This window comes from Nicotiana sylvestris, chromosome 2 (genome assembly GCF_000393655.2).
Source record: "Nicotiana sylvestris chromosome 2, ASM39365v2, whole genome shotgun sequence".
Lineage (NCBI taxonomy): Eukaryota > Viridiplantae > Streptophyta > Magnoliopsida > Solanales > Solanaceae > Nicotiana > Nicotiana sylvestris.
This window is the reverse complement of record NC_091058.1, coordinates 114,021,929-114,040,421: the sequence shown is the minus strand read 5'-3', so window position 1 is coordinate 114,040,421 and position 18,493 is coordinate 114,021,929. Positions and strand designations below refer to the sequence as shown.

Here is an 18,493-nt window from a genome sequence, read left to right as displayed (position 1 = left end):
TATCATCTAAAATCGTTAGTAAAATTTTAACAATTCAAAAATAGAATATTAAAACATAGATACCTAACCGTGGGTATTCCTTAGAAATAGTATCTCTTCAAATGAACAACATTCCAATGTGAAGGCAGTATCTTGCGATGATCGTTTCCAGTTCGTATGCTCCTTTCCCTGCGATATCATGAATCATGTAGGGTCCTTCCCAGGTTGGACTTAATTTTCCCAGATTGGCTGCCTTCGTAGATTGAAAAACCTTTTTGAGCATGAAGTCCTCAATCTTGAAGAATCTTAGGCGTGCTTTTCGATTGTAGTATCGCTCTAAGACCTGTTTTTGTGTTGCCATTCTTATTAATGCAGCTTCTCTTTTTCCTTCAAGTAGATCAAGATTTATGCGCATTTCTTCGCCATTAGACTCTTCTGACGCTTGTGTAAACCTTGTGCTTGGCTCTCCTATCTCAACTGGAATTAAAGCTTCAGCTCCATAAACCAATGAAAATGGTGTTTCTCCCGTACTTGTTTTTGTTGTTGTGCGGTATGCCCATAAAACACCAGGTAACAATTCTGGCCAATTACCTTTGGATTCCTCCAAACGCTTCTTTAAATTGTTGATAATGACTTTGTTTGTTGACTCAACTTGTCCATTACCCATCGGATGATAAGGTGTGGATGTAATCCTTTTGATCTGCCAACTCTAAAAAAAACTCTGTAATTTGTGCGCCTATAAATTGAGGGCCATTATCACACATGATTTCCTTTGGCACACCGAATCGACATATGATATTTCGCCAAATGAAATCTCTAACTTCTTTTTCTCGCACGTGTTTGAATGCTCCTGCTTCCACCCATTTAGTAAAATAGTCAGTAAGTACAAGCAAAAAATTTACATGTCCTTTTGCTTGTGGTAGTGGACCCACGATATCCATTCCCCATTTCATAAATGGCCACGATGCAATGACCGGATATAACAACTCCGTAGGTCTATGCATGTTATTATCGTATTTTTGACACTTATCACATTTAGCCACAAAATTTTCCGCTTCTTCTTCCATTTTAGGCCATTAATAACCTGCCCTAATCATGGTTCTTACCAGTGATATTCCTCCGGCGTGATTTACACAATGCCCCTCATGTATCTCTCTCATTATATATTCCATCTGTGAAGGCCCGGGGCACCTTGCTAAGGGTCCACCGAACATTTTTCGATAAAGATTGCCTTGCTTTAAACAATATTGAGCAGCCTTTTTCGAAGCGCGTGAACTTTTTTCTTGTCTTCAGGGACGATTCCATTCTGCAAAAAAACAACAATCTCGTTCCTCCAATCCCAGGTTAAGTTATTAAAATTTACCTCATTTTTGTCTGGATCGAGCACTGAATGAAACAAATGAATTACGGAAGCATTTTCATTGCTTGCCACGTCTGCTGCAGATGCGAGATTAGCTAGGGCGTCTGCCTCGACATTTTTATCTCTTGATATTTGCATAACCTTCCAGGTTTGGAATTGCCTGATCAGATCCCATACCTTCTCTAAGTACTGCTGCATCCGTGCTTCCCTGGCCGTATAAGTCCCCAACATTTGATTAATTACGAGCTGCGAATCGCTTTTGATCACAAACTAATTAATGCGGAGTTCTCGTGCTAGTTCTAAACCTGCAATCACAACTTCATACTCTGCCTCATTGTTAGTTATAGAATGATATTTAATGGCTTGTCGAATGGTTTCACCCGTAGGTGGTATCAAAACAATTCCCAAGCCTGCACCCTTTACATTAGAGGAACCATTAGTGAATAAGGTCCAAATTCCCGGATTAGAGTCGTTGAACACTTGCAATTCTTTTTCTGCTTCCAATTGCATTCCTTGGCTAAAATCAGCCACAAAATCTGCTAACACTTGAGATTTTATCGCGGTTCTAGGCTGGTATGCGATGTCATATTCACTTAATTCTATAGCCCATTTGGTTAACCTACCTGACAACTCATGCTTATGTAATATATTGCGTAATGGATAAGCAGTTACTACAGTGATAGGATGGCACTGAAAATAAGGCCTTAATTTTCTAGATGCTATGATTAATGCAAGTGCTAGCTTTTCTAATTGAGGATACCGTGTCTCCGTATCTAATAAAGATTTGCTGACATAATAGATCGGAGATTGTTTACCTTGGTCTTTACGGACTAAAACAGCACTTACCGCTACTTCTGAGACAGTAAGATCGATAAGCAATCTTTCCCCATCCTTTGGTTTTGCGAGTAATGGCGGATTTGACAGGTATGCCTTCAATTTTTTGAGTGCCTGCTGACATTCCTCAGTCCATTCGAACTGATCTTGCTTTTTAAGAGCTGAAAAGAACTTAAAGCATTTTTCTGATGATTTAGAAATGAATCTCCCCAAGGCTGCAATTCTTCCTATCAACTTCTGCACTTCTTTTCTACTTGTAAGCATGTCAGAAATTTCTTCGATGGCCTTAATCTGTATGGGATTCACTTCAATACCATGGTTAGAAACAAGAAAACCTAAAAACTTACCTGATGCAACATCGAATGCACATTTCTCAGGATTTAATTTTATGTTAAATTTTTGCAAAATATGAAACGTATCAGACAGGTATGATATATGATCTCCTGAATGCTGAGTTTTAACGAGCATATCGTCTATATAAACCTCCACAATTTTTCCCAAATGTTCTTCAAAAAATTTTGGTCACCAGTCTTTGATATGTTGCGCCAGCGTTTTTAAGACCAAAGAGCATTACTTTATAACAGTAAGTCCCCATGTCTGTTATAAATGAAGTTTTTTCTTCATCCACAGGATCCAGTTTGATCTGATTATATCCTGAATAAGCATCTAAAAAGCTTAACAACTCATGTCTTGCAGTAGCATCAATTAGTTTATCTATATGTGGTAATGGAAAAGAATCTTTAGGACAAGCTTTGTTAAGGTCCGTGTAATCCACACAAACTCACCACTTACCATTCTTCTTTGGTACTACAACAGTATTAGCTAACCAATTAGGATACTTTACCTCACGGATAGACCCAATTTTTAGTAATTTTTGAACCTCATCTTGAATCACCTGATTTTTGAAAGTTCCTTGCTTTCTCTTCTTTTGTTTGACAGGTGGATATGATGGGTCTTCATTTATTTTGTGAGTCAATACCTCCAGTGGTATTCCTGTCATATCAGAGTGAGACCAAGCAAAACAATCCACGTTAGTTTTTAAAAATTCAATCACCTTACCTTTCATGTCTTGGCTTAGATTGGCCCCTACGTAGACTTTCCTTTCAGGCCATTGTGCAAATAATATTACAGCTTCCAATTCTTCAATCGTTGTTTTGATATTTTCATTTTCTTCTGTTTCTTGAATGGCATCTGGCCTTGAGTCCACGTCTGTTCGTCCTTGTTCAGTTGAGGTTTGTGTTGTGGTACCCTCAACTGGATTCTGTAATTACTATTTTTCTTCGGTTCCCGTACTTGAATCTGCTACAGAATTATGCTTCTGGATGTATGTTGATCCCCACGGATTTGACATATTCCCCATGACGATGGAAATTTAATAACTTGGTGCAAGGTTGACGGAACAACATCTATCTCGTGGTTCCATGGTCTCCCAAGGATCATATTGTAAGTCATCTCCATATCTACCACCTGAAATTTTGTACCCTTGACAACTCCTTCTGCGAATGTTGTAAGTATTACCTCCCCTTTTGTCACTACGCTAGAATTATCAAATCCAGACAGAGTATGTGCCTTTGATATTAATTTATCTTTGGTTTGCATCTCACGTAGTACTCTTAGCAAAATAATATTCACGGAACTACCTGGATCAATCAAAATTCGTTTCATATTAGTATCATGTACAAGTAAAGATATTACCAATGCATCGTTATGTGGGAATAATACAACATCCACGTCTGCATCATCAAACGTAATGCTTTCTTCCTCTAAGACATGCCGCACCCGCTTCCCGTGGGTAATTGTAACTTTGGAGACTTTATTGGCTGTTGTGTACGTCACACCGTTGATGTCTTCACCTCCACTTATCACATTAACGGTCCTTTTGGGAGAAGGTGGTTTTGGGGCCTCCTGCCTATTCTTCATATATGTTTGTTTACCTCTCTCACTGAATAATTCAGTGAGATCCCCTTGCTTTAATAGATGATCAACTTCACATTGCAGCAACCTACAGTCTGTTGTTTTATGCCCGTGATCATTGTGAAATTCGTACCAGTGATCAGCGTTGCGCCTGTTTGGGTTCGATCTCATTTCTTTTGGCCACCGTACCTTATCACCCATGCTTCTTAAAACAACCACGAGCTCGGAAGTGCTTACATTAAAATTATAACCGACAAACTTTGCTTTCAAGTTTCTATCACCATCCCGTGACTCTCGCTCGTTTCGATCTTTCCCAAATCTTGATGACGAGCCCGACTCTCTATTCCTCGACCTATGATCGTACCTTGGATTGTCCTATTTTGACCGTGAATCCTTTCCTACTAGATCCATATATGGTTCATACCTATTTTTACCAGACCTTTTTTCGATTTCCGCCCGTCTCGAACTCGCCTTTTCTTCTTTTTGAGATCGTGAGATAATATCCTCTTCTATCCTTAGCTTCGTGCTGTACCTGTTTTAAACGTCATTCCACGTTGTTGCTGGAAATTCACGAAGACTTTCCTTGATTCGTCTCGTGGCTTCAGAGCTTTTTTCATTCAAATTACTTGTGAAGGCTATAGCTGCCCAATTGTCAGGTACACACGGTAACGTCATTCTTTCACGTTGGAACCTGTCCACGAACTCTCTAAGCAATTCTGAGTCCCCTTGCTTGATTTTGAAAATATCTTCCATTCTTTTTTCGACTTTTTGAGCCCTCGAGTGTGCTTTGATGAAAGAATCTACAAGCTCAGCAAAAGAATTTATGGAATTTTCGGGTAAAAGATAATACCATGTTAATTCTTCCTTAGTCAGTGTTTCATCGAATTTTTTGACCAATACTGATTCAATTTCTTATTTGGTCAAGTCGTTACCTTTTACGCCTGTTGTGAATGCAATCACATGGTCTCGTGGATCATTTGTTCCATCGTATTTTGGAATATCAGACATTTTGAATTTCTTTGGAATTGGGAGGGGAGCAGCACTTGGCTTTCAAGGTTGTTGTGAATATTTATCCATATCTATCCCTTTGATTACGGGCGGTACTCCAGGTATTTACTCTATGCGGTCACTTTGCTCCTTGAGCTGTTTCTGCAATGTTAGTACTAAATTTTATAAATCAGAATTGACTAAGTTACCTGGTTCTCCTTCTCGTGACTCGCTGAGGATTCCACCGCTACCTGAATTAGCAAGCCTAGAATGAGGGTTCTCCAAAGTGTTATTATTTGGAGTGGGTGTTGGTGGTGCAACGGGTAATTGGCTGACAAAGGCCTCAAGAGCTTTATTGACCTGTTGAGTGATTAGCTTTTGCAAAGCTTCATTGATAGCTTCATCATTTTCGAATTGAGCATTTCCATTTGCATGAGAACTATCAGGAGTGCCTTCTCGAGATCATCGAGGGGAGCTTTGTGGAGAAGGGATTGGGATGTGGTCATCCTGTGGATTCTCCTGGAGTTGTTGGTTTCCTTGGGTGTTGTCATTGATGTTCGACATAGTTGATGCAACAAAAAAGGTTAGGCTAAGAAAGAGTAGATTATCATATTCTCGGTAACGGAACCAATTTGTTTAACCAAAAAGTGAAATTTCGGTTAAAGCCTTAATTTAGAAGAACCGGGTTACTGATAATCAAAGAATGAATAAAGGAAAGTGATTTTGTCAACAATAAGATAATTAGAAGAAAACAAAGTAAACGAATGTATTCAGATAGTATTTCGTGTTCTTACAAATGATCCATTCTCTTCCTTTTATAGCTATCTCCAAGTTATACGTTATGCCTTTGTCATAATAAGGTCATTATAGACAATTAAAGGCATTAAATGCTACGTTACATAATCATTGTGATTCAATACATATTCCCTAATGTTTTTAGTATTTAATGCTTATTAAATACTGTATCTGTATTCTCTTATGCTGTCAGATTCATTCTCTTTGATTTTTGGATTAAATAGGTACGAGCGTTGAGTCTTCTGAATAACCGCTTGTGCCTCTTCATGTGCATCTGCTTGTATCTGTTGCAACTCGTGCCTCTTTATTAATCATCATCCTTTGACCAGCCTTCATGTCATGACACGTCATCTTTTAATCACTTCAATATGTAAACTCAATTTTTCCCAATATAGTAGCAGCTCCAATTAAAATGCATCCAGCCCATTGCTTCCAATTCAGTCGTGCAGAGAGGCTTTACTTCAATGAATCCCACCTGCAACACAAGAAAGAGCCCTGACACTGCCCAAAACCAGTAATTTTGACCAAGTCCCTTGAAAAAGTTCTTCTGTTCCAACTCCCTTGCACTGAACACGTTAAAAAGCTGGCACAAAGCGAACCCGTTAAAGACTACAGTTTTGGTAACTTTTGGAGTGATGTACAGAATTGCACTTCCTATGTGTTTAAGGAATACAAAAATGCCAGTCTGATAAGAAGCTTGAAATAGGATATTTCTCTACATGGCCTTGCTAATTATTAGGGGTTTTCTCGGTTTGATAGATAGTTCATCCCTTAGTTTTCTTGTGGTCTGTTGAGTAATTAGCAAAGCTGGCCCTCCAATAAACATAACAACAAGGTTAACCCAAACTAACTGAATTGTCGTTAATGGGGCATCTCTGTTGCATATATATATAACCAATATGAAGTTTATTGACGAGCTACTGATTACAAAGATTAACTCAAGTTGGATCCATTGCCTCAGATTCTCACAAACAATTCTTCCTCCCTTGATCCTGTTTATCACGAAAGTTATACTTTCAGGCCAGTTCATTACATAAGTCACAACATGCAGGCCAAAATTAGCTGCTTCAAGTACCAGCTGATTACACTCACCCGCTACTTGTTCTCCTACCACAACAACCACTTCACCTTTTCTCTTCAAACACTCTATGAGAAGAAGCTTGTGTGCGCGAGAGGAATTTCCCATTATGCAAATTTTCTCAACTTTTTCCTTCCTATCATCTGCAGTGCAGTTGTAGAAATTTTCACCCTTAACCACTAGAGCATCGTCTGAATCGAGCAATCCTGTATCATGACTGTTGAGGATTTTAAGATGGAAAAGTCTTAAAAAAGAGGGTGAATGGGAAATGGTGTGAAAATAAAATTTTTGAGTAAAATTTTAAGTTTCCCTCTCTTGAAACATTGTCCCATATTGGAAGAGGAAAAGGATTTTGGTGGGTATATATACAATTGCTTTTCTTGTAGCTCTTAAAGAGTTAAGAAGAAGGCAAGCCTCGTGTCGTCGTCGTCGTCGCTCGGCTTCGGCTACGGCTACGGTCAAATGATTGAATGATTAATTTTTTGGCCCAAATTTATTTGTTAATAGTGAATATTAACGTAATATTATCTGTGTTTGTAACGGATGTTTTCCAATCCGTGGATAGAATCCAAGTATCCCACTCGGCCAAGTGCATGCTCCATTGTCCATTGGCAGCCTAGTGCTCCATGAGCAAGTGCTCCTTCTACCATGTCAAGTGCTTCCTCCATAACAGCCTAGTGATTGTTCCACCATGAGTGGTGACTGGTCATTCTCATAATAGCTGACTCCACTATAAATATGTGAAGTAGCTGTTAGAGCAAGGACACACAAAAAAAACACAGAAAGAAATCGTTCCTCTTCAGTTTACACAACTACTGATATCTTCTTCAGTAAGAACTCAACATTGGCTATAAATTACATTTCTTCCTCTCAGAATTTTCATTCGACTTCTGAGTTCTCCTCCTTTGTTGTGCATTATTTTAAAACTACAAACAAAACAACTGTAAGTGTGATTTGCTATCGAACTTTGTGTTCGCTGAAACACTGGGGTTTGAAGTACCGCTACTCCAGTGTGTAATTCGTTCTATCCTGGGAGGAAATAATCTATAACCTTGGGTACTAGGAGGGGATTAAATTCCTTAAGGAAACACTGTGAATTCAGTGGGCTCGAATTAATTACTGTTTCGTTTATATTTACATTTATACGCTAACTTTCTTTTCTCCAGAATTATAATATACAAATACAGCAAGTAAGAAAGAAGACAGGAACCAACAAGCTTAAGGAATTTAAATTTATTTCTGTATTTGTGTTATACTTACTGCTCTGGAGACTAAAACCTTTGTGATTTTGTCTACTCCCGTTTTGGAGATTAAAGCCTTCGTGGCGTTTTGTTGGAGATTAAAATCTACGTGATTTTTTTTCTCTCCAAGTTTAAACATTTATTAAACGTTTGTTTGTGTCATTCTTTTACAGAAAAAATGGCAAATGACAACGGAAACCAAGTTATTCCGATGATGACTACCAACGCATCAACAAGCCGAACACCGGCGTTGGCACCGGCAGAAAAACCCAGAAAATTTTCCGGGATTGATTTCAAACGCTGGTAGCAGAAGATATTCTTCTACTTGACTACGTTATGTCTACAGAAGTTCATCAAGGAAGATGTTCCTGATCTGCCCGATGAAACTCCAGAGAATGAACGCTTTCTCGTGATTGAGGCGTGGAAGCATTCTGACTTTTTGTGCAAGAATTATATTCTTAGCGGATTGGGGGATAATCTGTATAACGTCTACAGTAATGTGGAGACGTCAAAAGAACTGTGGACTGCGCTTGAAAATAAATACAAAACCGAAGATGCGGGGATGAAGAAATTCGTTGCCGCAAAATTTTTGGACTACAAAATGGTAGATAGCAAGTCTGTTATTACCCAAGTCCAGGAATTACAAGTGATTATTCATGATCTACTTGCTGAAAGTATATATAAAATGAATACTGATATTGAAAGTAAAATTTTTAATATTTTTACTAACGGAATTTTCATTGAAGGTCTTGTCATCAATGAAGCATTCCAAGTTGCAACAATTATTGAGAAGCTGCCTCCTTTGTGGAAGGATTTCAAGAACTACTTAAAACACAAACGAAAGGAGATGTCCCTTGAAGATCTCATTGTTCGGTTGAGAATCGAAGAGGACAACAAAGTAGTTGAAAAGAAAGGCCGTGGAAACTCAACAATAATGGTAGCAAATATTGTTGAGGCTACTTCTCAAATTAAGAGAAAGAGGAAGCAGGCTTCTGGGCCAAGAAATAACCCAAGCAAGAAGCGGTTCAGTGGAAATTGCTACAACTGTGGAAAAGCTGGACATAGATCTGTAGAGTGTCGTGCTCCAAAGAAAGACAAGAAGAAGGGCCAAGCAAACATGGTTGAAAAGCACGAAGATATTGATGACTTGTGTGCTATGCTTTCTGAATGCAACCTGGTAGGAAATCCTAAGGAGTGGTGGATTGATTCTGGAGCCACTCGCCATGTTTGTGCTGTGAGGGAAGCATTTTCTACTTATGCTTCTGCTGGACTCGAAGAGACGCTTTCTATGGGAAATGCTGCTACAGCAAAAATTGAAAGATATGGGAAGATATTTCTCAAGATGACTTCTGGCAAGGTCATGACTATGAACAACGTCCTTCATGTTCCCGAAATTAGGAAGAACTTAGTCTCTACTGGACTTCTGTAAAGCACGATTTTAAGTGTGTTTTTGTATCTGACATGGTGGTTATAAGTAAGAATGAAATGTTTGTAGGAAAAGGTTACCTTACTGAGGGCCTTTTCAAGTTGAATGTAATAGTTGTTGAAACTAATAATAAAACTTCAGCTTCTTCTTACTTACTTGAGTCAAATGATTTATGGCATGTACGTTTGGGTCATGTCAATTACAAAACCTTGTGGAAAATGATTAACTTGGAAGTATTGCCTAAGTTTGAATGCGAAAAATCAAAATGTCAAATATGTATGGAATCTAAGTATGTTAAACATCCTTATAAGTCGGTTGAAAGGAATTCAAATCCTTTAGACTTAATTCACATAGATATTTGTGACATGAAGTCAATACCATCTCGCGGTGGAAAGAAGTATTTCATAACTTTTATTGACGACAGTACTCGATATTGCTATGTTTACTTACTTAATAGTAAAGATGAAGCAATAGACGCATTCAGACAATATAAAAATGAAGTTGAAACACAACTTAACAAGAAAGTCAAAATGATAAGAAGTGATAAGGGTGGTGAATATGAATCTCCTTTTGAAGAAATATGTCTAGAATATGGAGTTATTCATCAAACAACAGCCCCTTACAGGCCCCAATCCAATGGGATTACGGAAAGAAAGAATCGTTCAGTAAAAGAGATGATGAACGCATTGTTGATAAGTTCTAATTTGCTACCGAACTTGTGGGGGAAGCCGTTCTTACGGCTAACCGGATACTAAATCGAGTACCATAGCAAAACACAATACATTCCATATAAAAAATGGAAAGGAATGAAGCTCAACTTAAATTATTTGAAAGTGTGGGGGTGTTTGGCAAAAGTGAAAGTTCCTAAACCCAAAAGGGTAAAAATAGGACCGAAAATAGTTGATTATGTTTTCATAGGATATGTGACCAATAGTAAAGCATATCGATTTCTGGTTCATAAATCAGAAAGTCCCGACATTCATAATAATACGGTTATAGAATCAGATAATGTTGAGTTCTTTGAAAATATATATCCTTATAAAAGGGAATGCGAGTCGATTGGTGAAGGATCTAAATGACCTCGGGAAGAAACAAAAGAAAGTACATTTAATCAGGAGGATCCAAGACGTAGTAAACGTCAAAGAATGTCTACTTTGTTTGGACCAGATTTTGTGACTTTCTTATTGGAAAATGAGCCTTGAACATTTAAAGAAGCTATGTCTTCTTCGGAATCATTGTTCTGGAAGAGGCAGTCAATAGTGAAATAGAATCCATATTGAACAACCATACATGGGAATTGGTTGATCTTCCTCCTGGAAATAAACATTTGGGTTGTAAATGGATTTTTAAAAGAAAAATTAAAGATGATGGCACTATTGATAAATTTAAGGCAAGACTTGTTGTCAAAGGGTATAGACAACGAGAAGGTCTTGACTACTTTGATACATATTCTCCAGTGACGAGAATTACGTCCATACGAATGTTAGTAGCTTTAGCTCCAGTTTATGGTCTTGAAATTCATCACATGGACGTAAAGACAGCCTTCTTAAATGGAGATTTGGAGGGAGAAATCTACATGGAATAACCCGAAGGGTTTGTGGTTCCAGGTAAAGAAAAGAAAGTATGTAGACTTGTTAAGTCCCTCTACAGACTAAAACAAGCATCCAAATAATGGCATGCGAAATTTGACCAAAAAATGTTGTCAAATGGTTTTAAGATAAATGAATGTGATAAATGTGTGTACATTAAAAATGTTCCAAATCACATAGTCATTGTTTTCCTATATGTGGATGATATGCTAATAATGAGTAATGATATTGCCAACATAAATGCGACTAAACGTATGCTAACTAGCAAGTTTGATATGAAGGACTTGGGAGTTGCGGATTTAATTCTGGGGATTAAGATCCAAAAGACTCCTCAAGGTCTAGCATTGTCACAATCTCATTATATTAATACAGTACTTGAAAAATTCAAGCACTTAGGGTTCAAAGTTGCAAAGACTCCAATTGACGTGAATCTTGCATTAGCAAAGAACAAAGGCCAAAGCATATCACAATTGGATTATGCTTGTGTGTTAGGATGCTTAATGTACATCATGAATTGTACACGACCAGATATAGCTTGTGCTATAAGTAAATTGAGTCAATATACGAGCAATCCAGGTCAATCTAATTGGATGGCAATGAAACGAGTTTTGGGATACTTAGAACATACCCAAAACTTTGATTTGCACTACAGTAAATATCTTGCGGTGATTGAAGGATATTGTGATGCAAATTGGATCACCGATTCAACTGATTCAAAGTCCACAAGTGGATATGTATTCACTATTGGTGGAGGAGCGGTATCTTGGAAGTCGTCCAAACAAACTTGTATTGCCCGCTCTACAATGGAGGCTGAGTTTATAGCCTTAGATAAAGCCGGTGAAGAAGCTGAATGACTCCGGAATTTCTTGGAAGACATTCCATTTTGGCCCAAACCATTGGCACCAATATGCATACATTGTGATAGCCAAGTGGAAATTGGAATGGCTGGGAGCGTTATGTATAACGGTAAATCTCGTCATATACGATGAAGACATAAAACCGTTAGGCAACTACTCTCTAGAGGAATTATCACGATTGACTATGTAAGGTCAAGTGATAATGTGTCGGATCCACTTACAAAAGGCCTAACTAGAGAGATAGTTGAGAAATCATCGAGGGGAATGGGACTATGGCCGAGAGCAAGTCATTGTGGCGGTAACTCTACCTAGAAGATTGGAGATCCCAAGATCTAGGTTCAAGGAGATCAAACAAAGTCATTAATGACGGTTCAATATTGTCAACAAAAATTTTGGTCCATTCTCGTGATGAGACAATGTTCAGTACCAAGGATAAAGCATTAAAGTTTTTTAATGATTTCTAAATTTTCTACGGTGTATATCAAATAGTGTATCTATGAGATGACACGTTTAGAAATCACCTATGTAAGTGTGAAGTGTTAGCCGTTTTAAGAAGAATTTTGCAAGGCCAATTCTCTACGCACTTATGAAATCAGGAGGTGTTCATGGCTGAAAGGAACACAACAATGAGAACCAAAGACGGTTAAGGGTTGATTGTGTGACTTATGGTTGTCTAGGTATACACTAAAGTTTGACGGTTCAAAGATATCAAATCTACCGATTGACCGAGTATATCCGACATAAGTTTACTACGGAAAGTTCAAAGGCAAACCTACTTATCCAGATGCAATTAATTCTTGCTTGCAAATCACACAAGTTTTTCATGCATACTTCCGTGATATAGCCATTCCCCATTCATGTGGGGGATTGTTGAGGATTTTAAGATGGAAAAGTCTTTAAAAAGAGGGTGAATGGAAATGGAGGGAAAATAAAAATTTTGAGTAAAATTTTAAGTTTCCCTCTCTTGAAACATTGTCACATATTGGAAGAGGAAAATGATTTTGGTGGGTATATATACAATTGCTCTTCTTGTAGCTCTTAAAGAGTTAAGAAGAAGGCAAGCCTCACGTCATCGTCGTCATCGCTCGCTCGGCTCGGTTTCGGCTACGGCTTTGGCTTTGGATTCGGATTCGGCTTCGGATTTGGATTTGGTCAAATGATCGATTGATTGATTAATTTTTTTTTGACCAAATTTATTTGTTAATAGTGAATATTAACGTAATATTATCCGTGTTTGTAACAGTTGTTTTCCAATCCGTGGATAGAATCCAAGTATCCCACCAATTCGGCCAAGTGCATGCTCCATTGTCCATTGGCAGCCTAGTGCTCCATGAGCAAGTGCTCCTTCCACCATGTCAAGTGCTTCCTCCATAACAGCCTAATGATTGTTCCACCATGAGTGGTGGCTGGTCATTCTCCTAATAGCTGACTGCACATATAAAATATGTGCAGTAGCTGTTAGAGCAAGGACACACAAAAAAAACACAGAAAGAAATCGTTCCTCTTCAGTTTATACAACTAGTGATATCCTCTTCAGTAAGAACTCAACATCGACTATAAATTGCATTTCTTCCTCTCAAAATTTTCATTCGACTTCTGAGTTCTCCTCATTTGTTGTGCATTGTTTTAAAACTACAAACAAAGCAACCGTAAGTGTGATTTGCTACCGAACTTTGTGTTCGCTGAAACACTGGGGTTTGAAGTACCGCTACACCAGTGTGTAATTCGTTCTATCCTGGGAGGAAATAATCCATAACCTTGGGTACTAGGAGGGGATTAAATTCCTTAAGGAAACACTGTGAATTCAGTTGGCTCGAATTAATTACTGTTTCGTTTATATTTATGTTTATACGCTAACTTTCTTTTCTCGAGAATTATAATTTACAAATACAACAAGTAAGAAAGAAGACAGGAACCAACAATGACCAATGGTATCAAGTACTTCAACATCTTCTTGTGAGGCAAATATGATCTTCACTCCGCCTTCTTTCAGAGTCGCAATTGCTTGCCTCATGTTGTCCAGATTGATAGTACTATCTTCTAAGGCAAGCATACCAATGAATGTTAGCCCATTTTCATCAAGTTCAGCAACCTGAGTACGTTTGCGGGCAAATGCAACTACGTTCACATTGTTGTTAACTCGAGCAAAGTCACTCTTTGTTACATCATCCAAGGCCTACACTTGACCTTCTAAGTCATAATAACAGGAACACTTAGACAATATTGATTCAGCAGGGCCCTTGAAGTGTGAATAGTACTCTTTCCCATTGTCTCCATTTTTCTCTATGACAACTCCACAAGGTTCTTCTAAAGGGTTCATCTCAATATCATTGTCATTCACTATGGTGCACTGCTGATCAAAAGTCTCTCTTTGCATACCTGTGTTCTTCTCTGCCCAACATAGTATTGGTTCTTCTATTCTGTGGTAGGCACTTTGAGAAGTCAGAGTGGACACACCAATTCCATCAGAGAGAACACTGCAGACATCTCGGTGACATCTTTTTTGCCAAGAAAAAACTGAGTAACTTCCAATTTTTGCTCTTTCAACCAGCTAGCCTTTTCTATACAGATAGTGGTGACTGGTTCCATCTTAACATCTAAATTCCAATATGATATTGCAATTGAAACAAGAAATGGTATTCCTTCAGTCATCCCCAACACTGTAACACCGAGTAAAGCTATCCAAACTCTTGCTGTTCCCTTTGTTTCTGTTAAAACCTTCTTCATGGCATTCACTATTGATGCAAGTTCAGCTGGTTCTCCTTTGGTTTCTAATCTATATCCGTTCTCGTCATCTTTCTTGCCCAATTTAAAGCGCAAGAACAGCACCAAAATGATCAAAATGCTAATAAACAGCTCACCAATATGTATGCAATTGTTCAACTTGCCAAAGTAGGCACAAAAACTGGACTCTCTTTCAGAAATCTTGTTTTCTTGGCTTGGTTTGTCCACTTGAACACTTGTAACAATCATTCTAGCATCACCATTAATCACCTTAGAACCAGGAGACAAAAATGGACTTTTCTCATTGACGATGGACAATACTCCATCATCCAGCTGGAACAGCTCTAATGCTTCACCCGAAACAAACAAACCATGTGCAGGGACAGAATGTCCTTTCTTCACGAAGGCTATATCGCCATAAACAATTGTTAGAGATATAGTAGATATGTCCTAGATCCAATATCACATTTGATGTTTTGAACATATTTTTATAAAATATATATTGTATTTGATATTCTTTTATCATTGTTATTAATTGCTTGATTAATTTGATAAGGTCCTTGATTAAATTTCGAGACTTGACATTGTGATGGAGATCATGATAATGAGAGTAAAGTTTCTTATAATTTAATCTAAATTTGTTCTTGATCGTAGGATTATTAATCTGGACATTAGTAATCCGATAAGATCAATATTTATGTGATCGTTCTTTATGGGATAAAGATTAGTTGATCTCATTAACTAAATTACATAGATAGATGATGCATATAGAGATATGATCATTGAACCGACTCATTGGATAATTCCTAATGGTTAGAATTACCATAAACTGTCAATAGGATATTCTCTTGAAGAATGTGATGTAACCGTTTCCTTTGACCTGAGATCGTCATAGTAATTGACAAGTTATTTATTGTGCTTTGATACTAGACACCTATGGCCCTAGGGCGATAGTTGAAAGGATATTGGGTATGATTAAATGCTTGTAGGATTAGTGATTGATCAAGATGGAATCTGTCAACTCTTGGTAATGAGTTTAAGCTCCATGTTGTCATGAAATATAAACGACCAAATTAAGACCTTGGCCAGGGCAATTGAATGAAAGAAGAAATGAGTTTCTTAGGTCATTCAATGGTCGATTATATTTGACGTGAACACATAGTTGGTCGCCTATTAGGATTTGACAGTTGAACCATATCCTAGGGTGATCCAGAGCTATAAGGACAGAAGGAATTACTACATTATTCTTCTACTGGTTCTTGAGAGTAAATTGTATACTTCATATTATCCGGTTGTTAAGGAGTGTTGCTAGACGCCACCCTTGATTAGTATATTGATGTGGTCAATTTACTACCGGCTTAGTATTGAACCTATGGGGTCGCACACTAACGAGTGTTCTGATCTTTGCTAAAGGATTAATTAACTTATTATTTGATAATTAAATTAAGGAATTTAATTAGTCAAATACATTTAGTTGTTAGTCCAAATGAAATATTATTATATTCTTTGCTAGCACAGAGAATATAATTAATATTGTGAACAAATTGATGTTTTCTATTTGGAAGAGAAAATTAAATTATATCTCTTGGTTGAAATATATATGTGATATATATTTGATACTCGTAATTATTATTTATATATAAAGGTTATATATTTAATATTAATTTATTCTTACAATCCAATTTTGAATTGGACATGAAATTCCATAAAGGTTTTCCTACGATTTCATTAAACATGGAAATTAAAGTCCATAAAAAGGACGTCTGACAACTCAAACGTGCTTTCTTGTTTACAATAGGAAAATTCCAATGTTTGGAATTGGACTTCATGGAAAGTCCATGATTCTCGGCAGTCACGTTACCCGTTGAGAATGGGATTGCGAATTTTCATACAAAATCCCATAAAGTTTATTTTGGAAAAAACTTTTACCCTAAGTAAATCATTACCTCAACCAAATAGGAAAAGAGTTTGTAGGTGATGCTATATAAAGGGTGATGAAGAAAATTTGCCAAATAATTTTTCCATGAGAAGAAAACTCACTTTGTGAAAGTGAGAGTGCAATACAATGCCAAGAGAGAAAATACAATTGCAAGAAAAGTGTTTCTTGTTCTTCTACTTTGAGTTGAGATTTTTGAGAAAAATTTCAACACAATATTTTGTTCAATTTGTTCGCGGGTTTCATTGATCAAAGAGTTGATAGCAAGGATCAGTCTCGGTGTGGATACGCATAGAGTCTTCGCACTATCGAAGAAATTTTGAAACGAGACTCTCTTCACCAGGTACGTCTTAGATGTGATCTATTGACATGTAAATAAATTTTAAACATGAAAAGATCTGCCTAGAATTGTTATTGTCTTCCGCTGCGTGTTACGAACACCTATACGCAATCCTTCAACAATATCTAAGGCCGAGATGGCCACTTCGTTGCCTCCTCTCATAACTTGTATCGTGTTTGCTTCGTGATCATTTTGCTTCTTCCAACAGCGCCTTTCATAACAATTTATTGCTATCTTAATCAATACAGTCACAAATATGATCACAAGCAAAAGTGCTCCTTCAAACCAGCCATTCTGCATACTTTCTTCATTGATTCCAAAAGCAAATGACAATATTGCAGCAACTGCAAGGAGCAAAATAGTTGGTTCCTTGCGTGCTAATTGTAGGAAGAAGTGGCCATACTCAGTGAAGGTCATGTGGTGAGACAAGTCTGTCCCCTTGCGGCGAGAAATGTCTCCAACATGAATTCCTTTCTCGACAGCACTACTCAATGCTTCTGCAACCCCCTTTACTCCTCCAAAATTGTTAAGTGAATCCATGTTCTTCTCCTTCGCAATCTCATTAATCTTGCTAATCTGTAAGCAATGCTGATGAGGCTGAAGCTCAATCTCAATATGATCATCGTCTGATTGTTCAATATTAACATGCCAGGCTCTATCAGGTGAAGCTGCCACATCTTCATCAAGGACAATTTGATCTCCAGAAGCTTCCAATTCCTAAGTAGAAAGAGAATAAAAGTAGTATTATTTGATGCATGCAGTATAACTTAAAAGATGGTACTGTAGCTATGAAGAAGGATACATACTCCATGTTGAAGATTAAAGCTGTTAAGAGGAGTATAAATGATGGTGGAGGATGAGGACACTCGAGAAAAGGATGCTATTCTTGCTCCAGCTTCAATGAACATCTGAGTAGATCGGACAATGAGGGCGGACCTCCTCATCAAAGAAGTACCTAATTGATCAGTAATTAGCAGCGGCGAACTCCCCTGAGCTTCAAGGTCAATTCCTCCAGTGTCTTCATCCTCCATCATCCTTAGCTGGATTGAACTTGTTTTTTTGGAGTTAGTACAAAACAGGAAAGCAGTTATCAGTATCTTACTATACGATAAAGAAGGGACAGAATCTGAGAAAGATATATATGATGGGGAATGATTGGAAAATGATCAACGTATATATTGGGAAGAAAAGGGATCTAGAAGGCGTTTAGACTTTAGACAAAGAAGAGGGAAACTTCCTTTACTCCTAGTCCATCAAACATGACACCATATACTTGAGATTGTACAAGTCAATTTCAATTTTACTTTGTGACCTCCAACAGCCTTAATAAGCATCAGCTCTTTAGTTGAAATTTACATATTTCAAATGCTAATGAAACATTCATATATACTTTCAGCCCATATATACCCTTGTCGTTGTACTATTGGTTCAAA

At 37.6% G+C, this 18,493-nt stretch overlaps 1 protein-coding gene across 1 annotated transcript; it reads right to left on the bottom strand.

Annotated features, from left to right (window-relative positions):
* Nucleotides 1–16,954: 16,954 nt before the first annotated feature.
* Nucleotides 16,955–18,156, bottom strand: LOC138886380 (calcium-transporting ATPase 9, plasma membrane-type-like). The gene is made up of 2 exons (XM_070167471.1): nt 17,867–18,156; nt 16,955–17,777 (listed from the first exon to the last, which is right to left on the bottom strand). The coding sequence occupies exons 1-2, from the start codon at nt 18,092–18,094 to the stop codon at nt 17,103–17,105; spliced, it is 903 nt and encodes a 300-aa protein (XP_070023572.1). The 5' UTR covers nt 18,095–18,156; the 3' UTR covers nt 16,955–17,102.
* Between the last annotated feature and the right edge of the window lie 337 nt (nt 18,157–18,493).

Bases quoted from the DNA above. Each gene is read 5' to 3' on its own strand.
- LOC138886380 (XM_070167471.1), bottom strand. From the start codon at position 18,094: ATGATGGAGGATGAAGACACTGGAGGAATTGACCTTGAAGCTCAGGGG. The intron at 17,778-17,866 runs GTATGTATCCTT...CTTTCTACTTAG, and splicing joins GCTTTAATCTTCAACATGGA to GAATTGGAAGCTTCTGGAGA.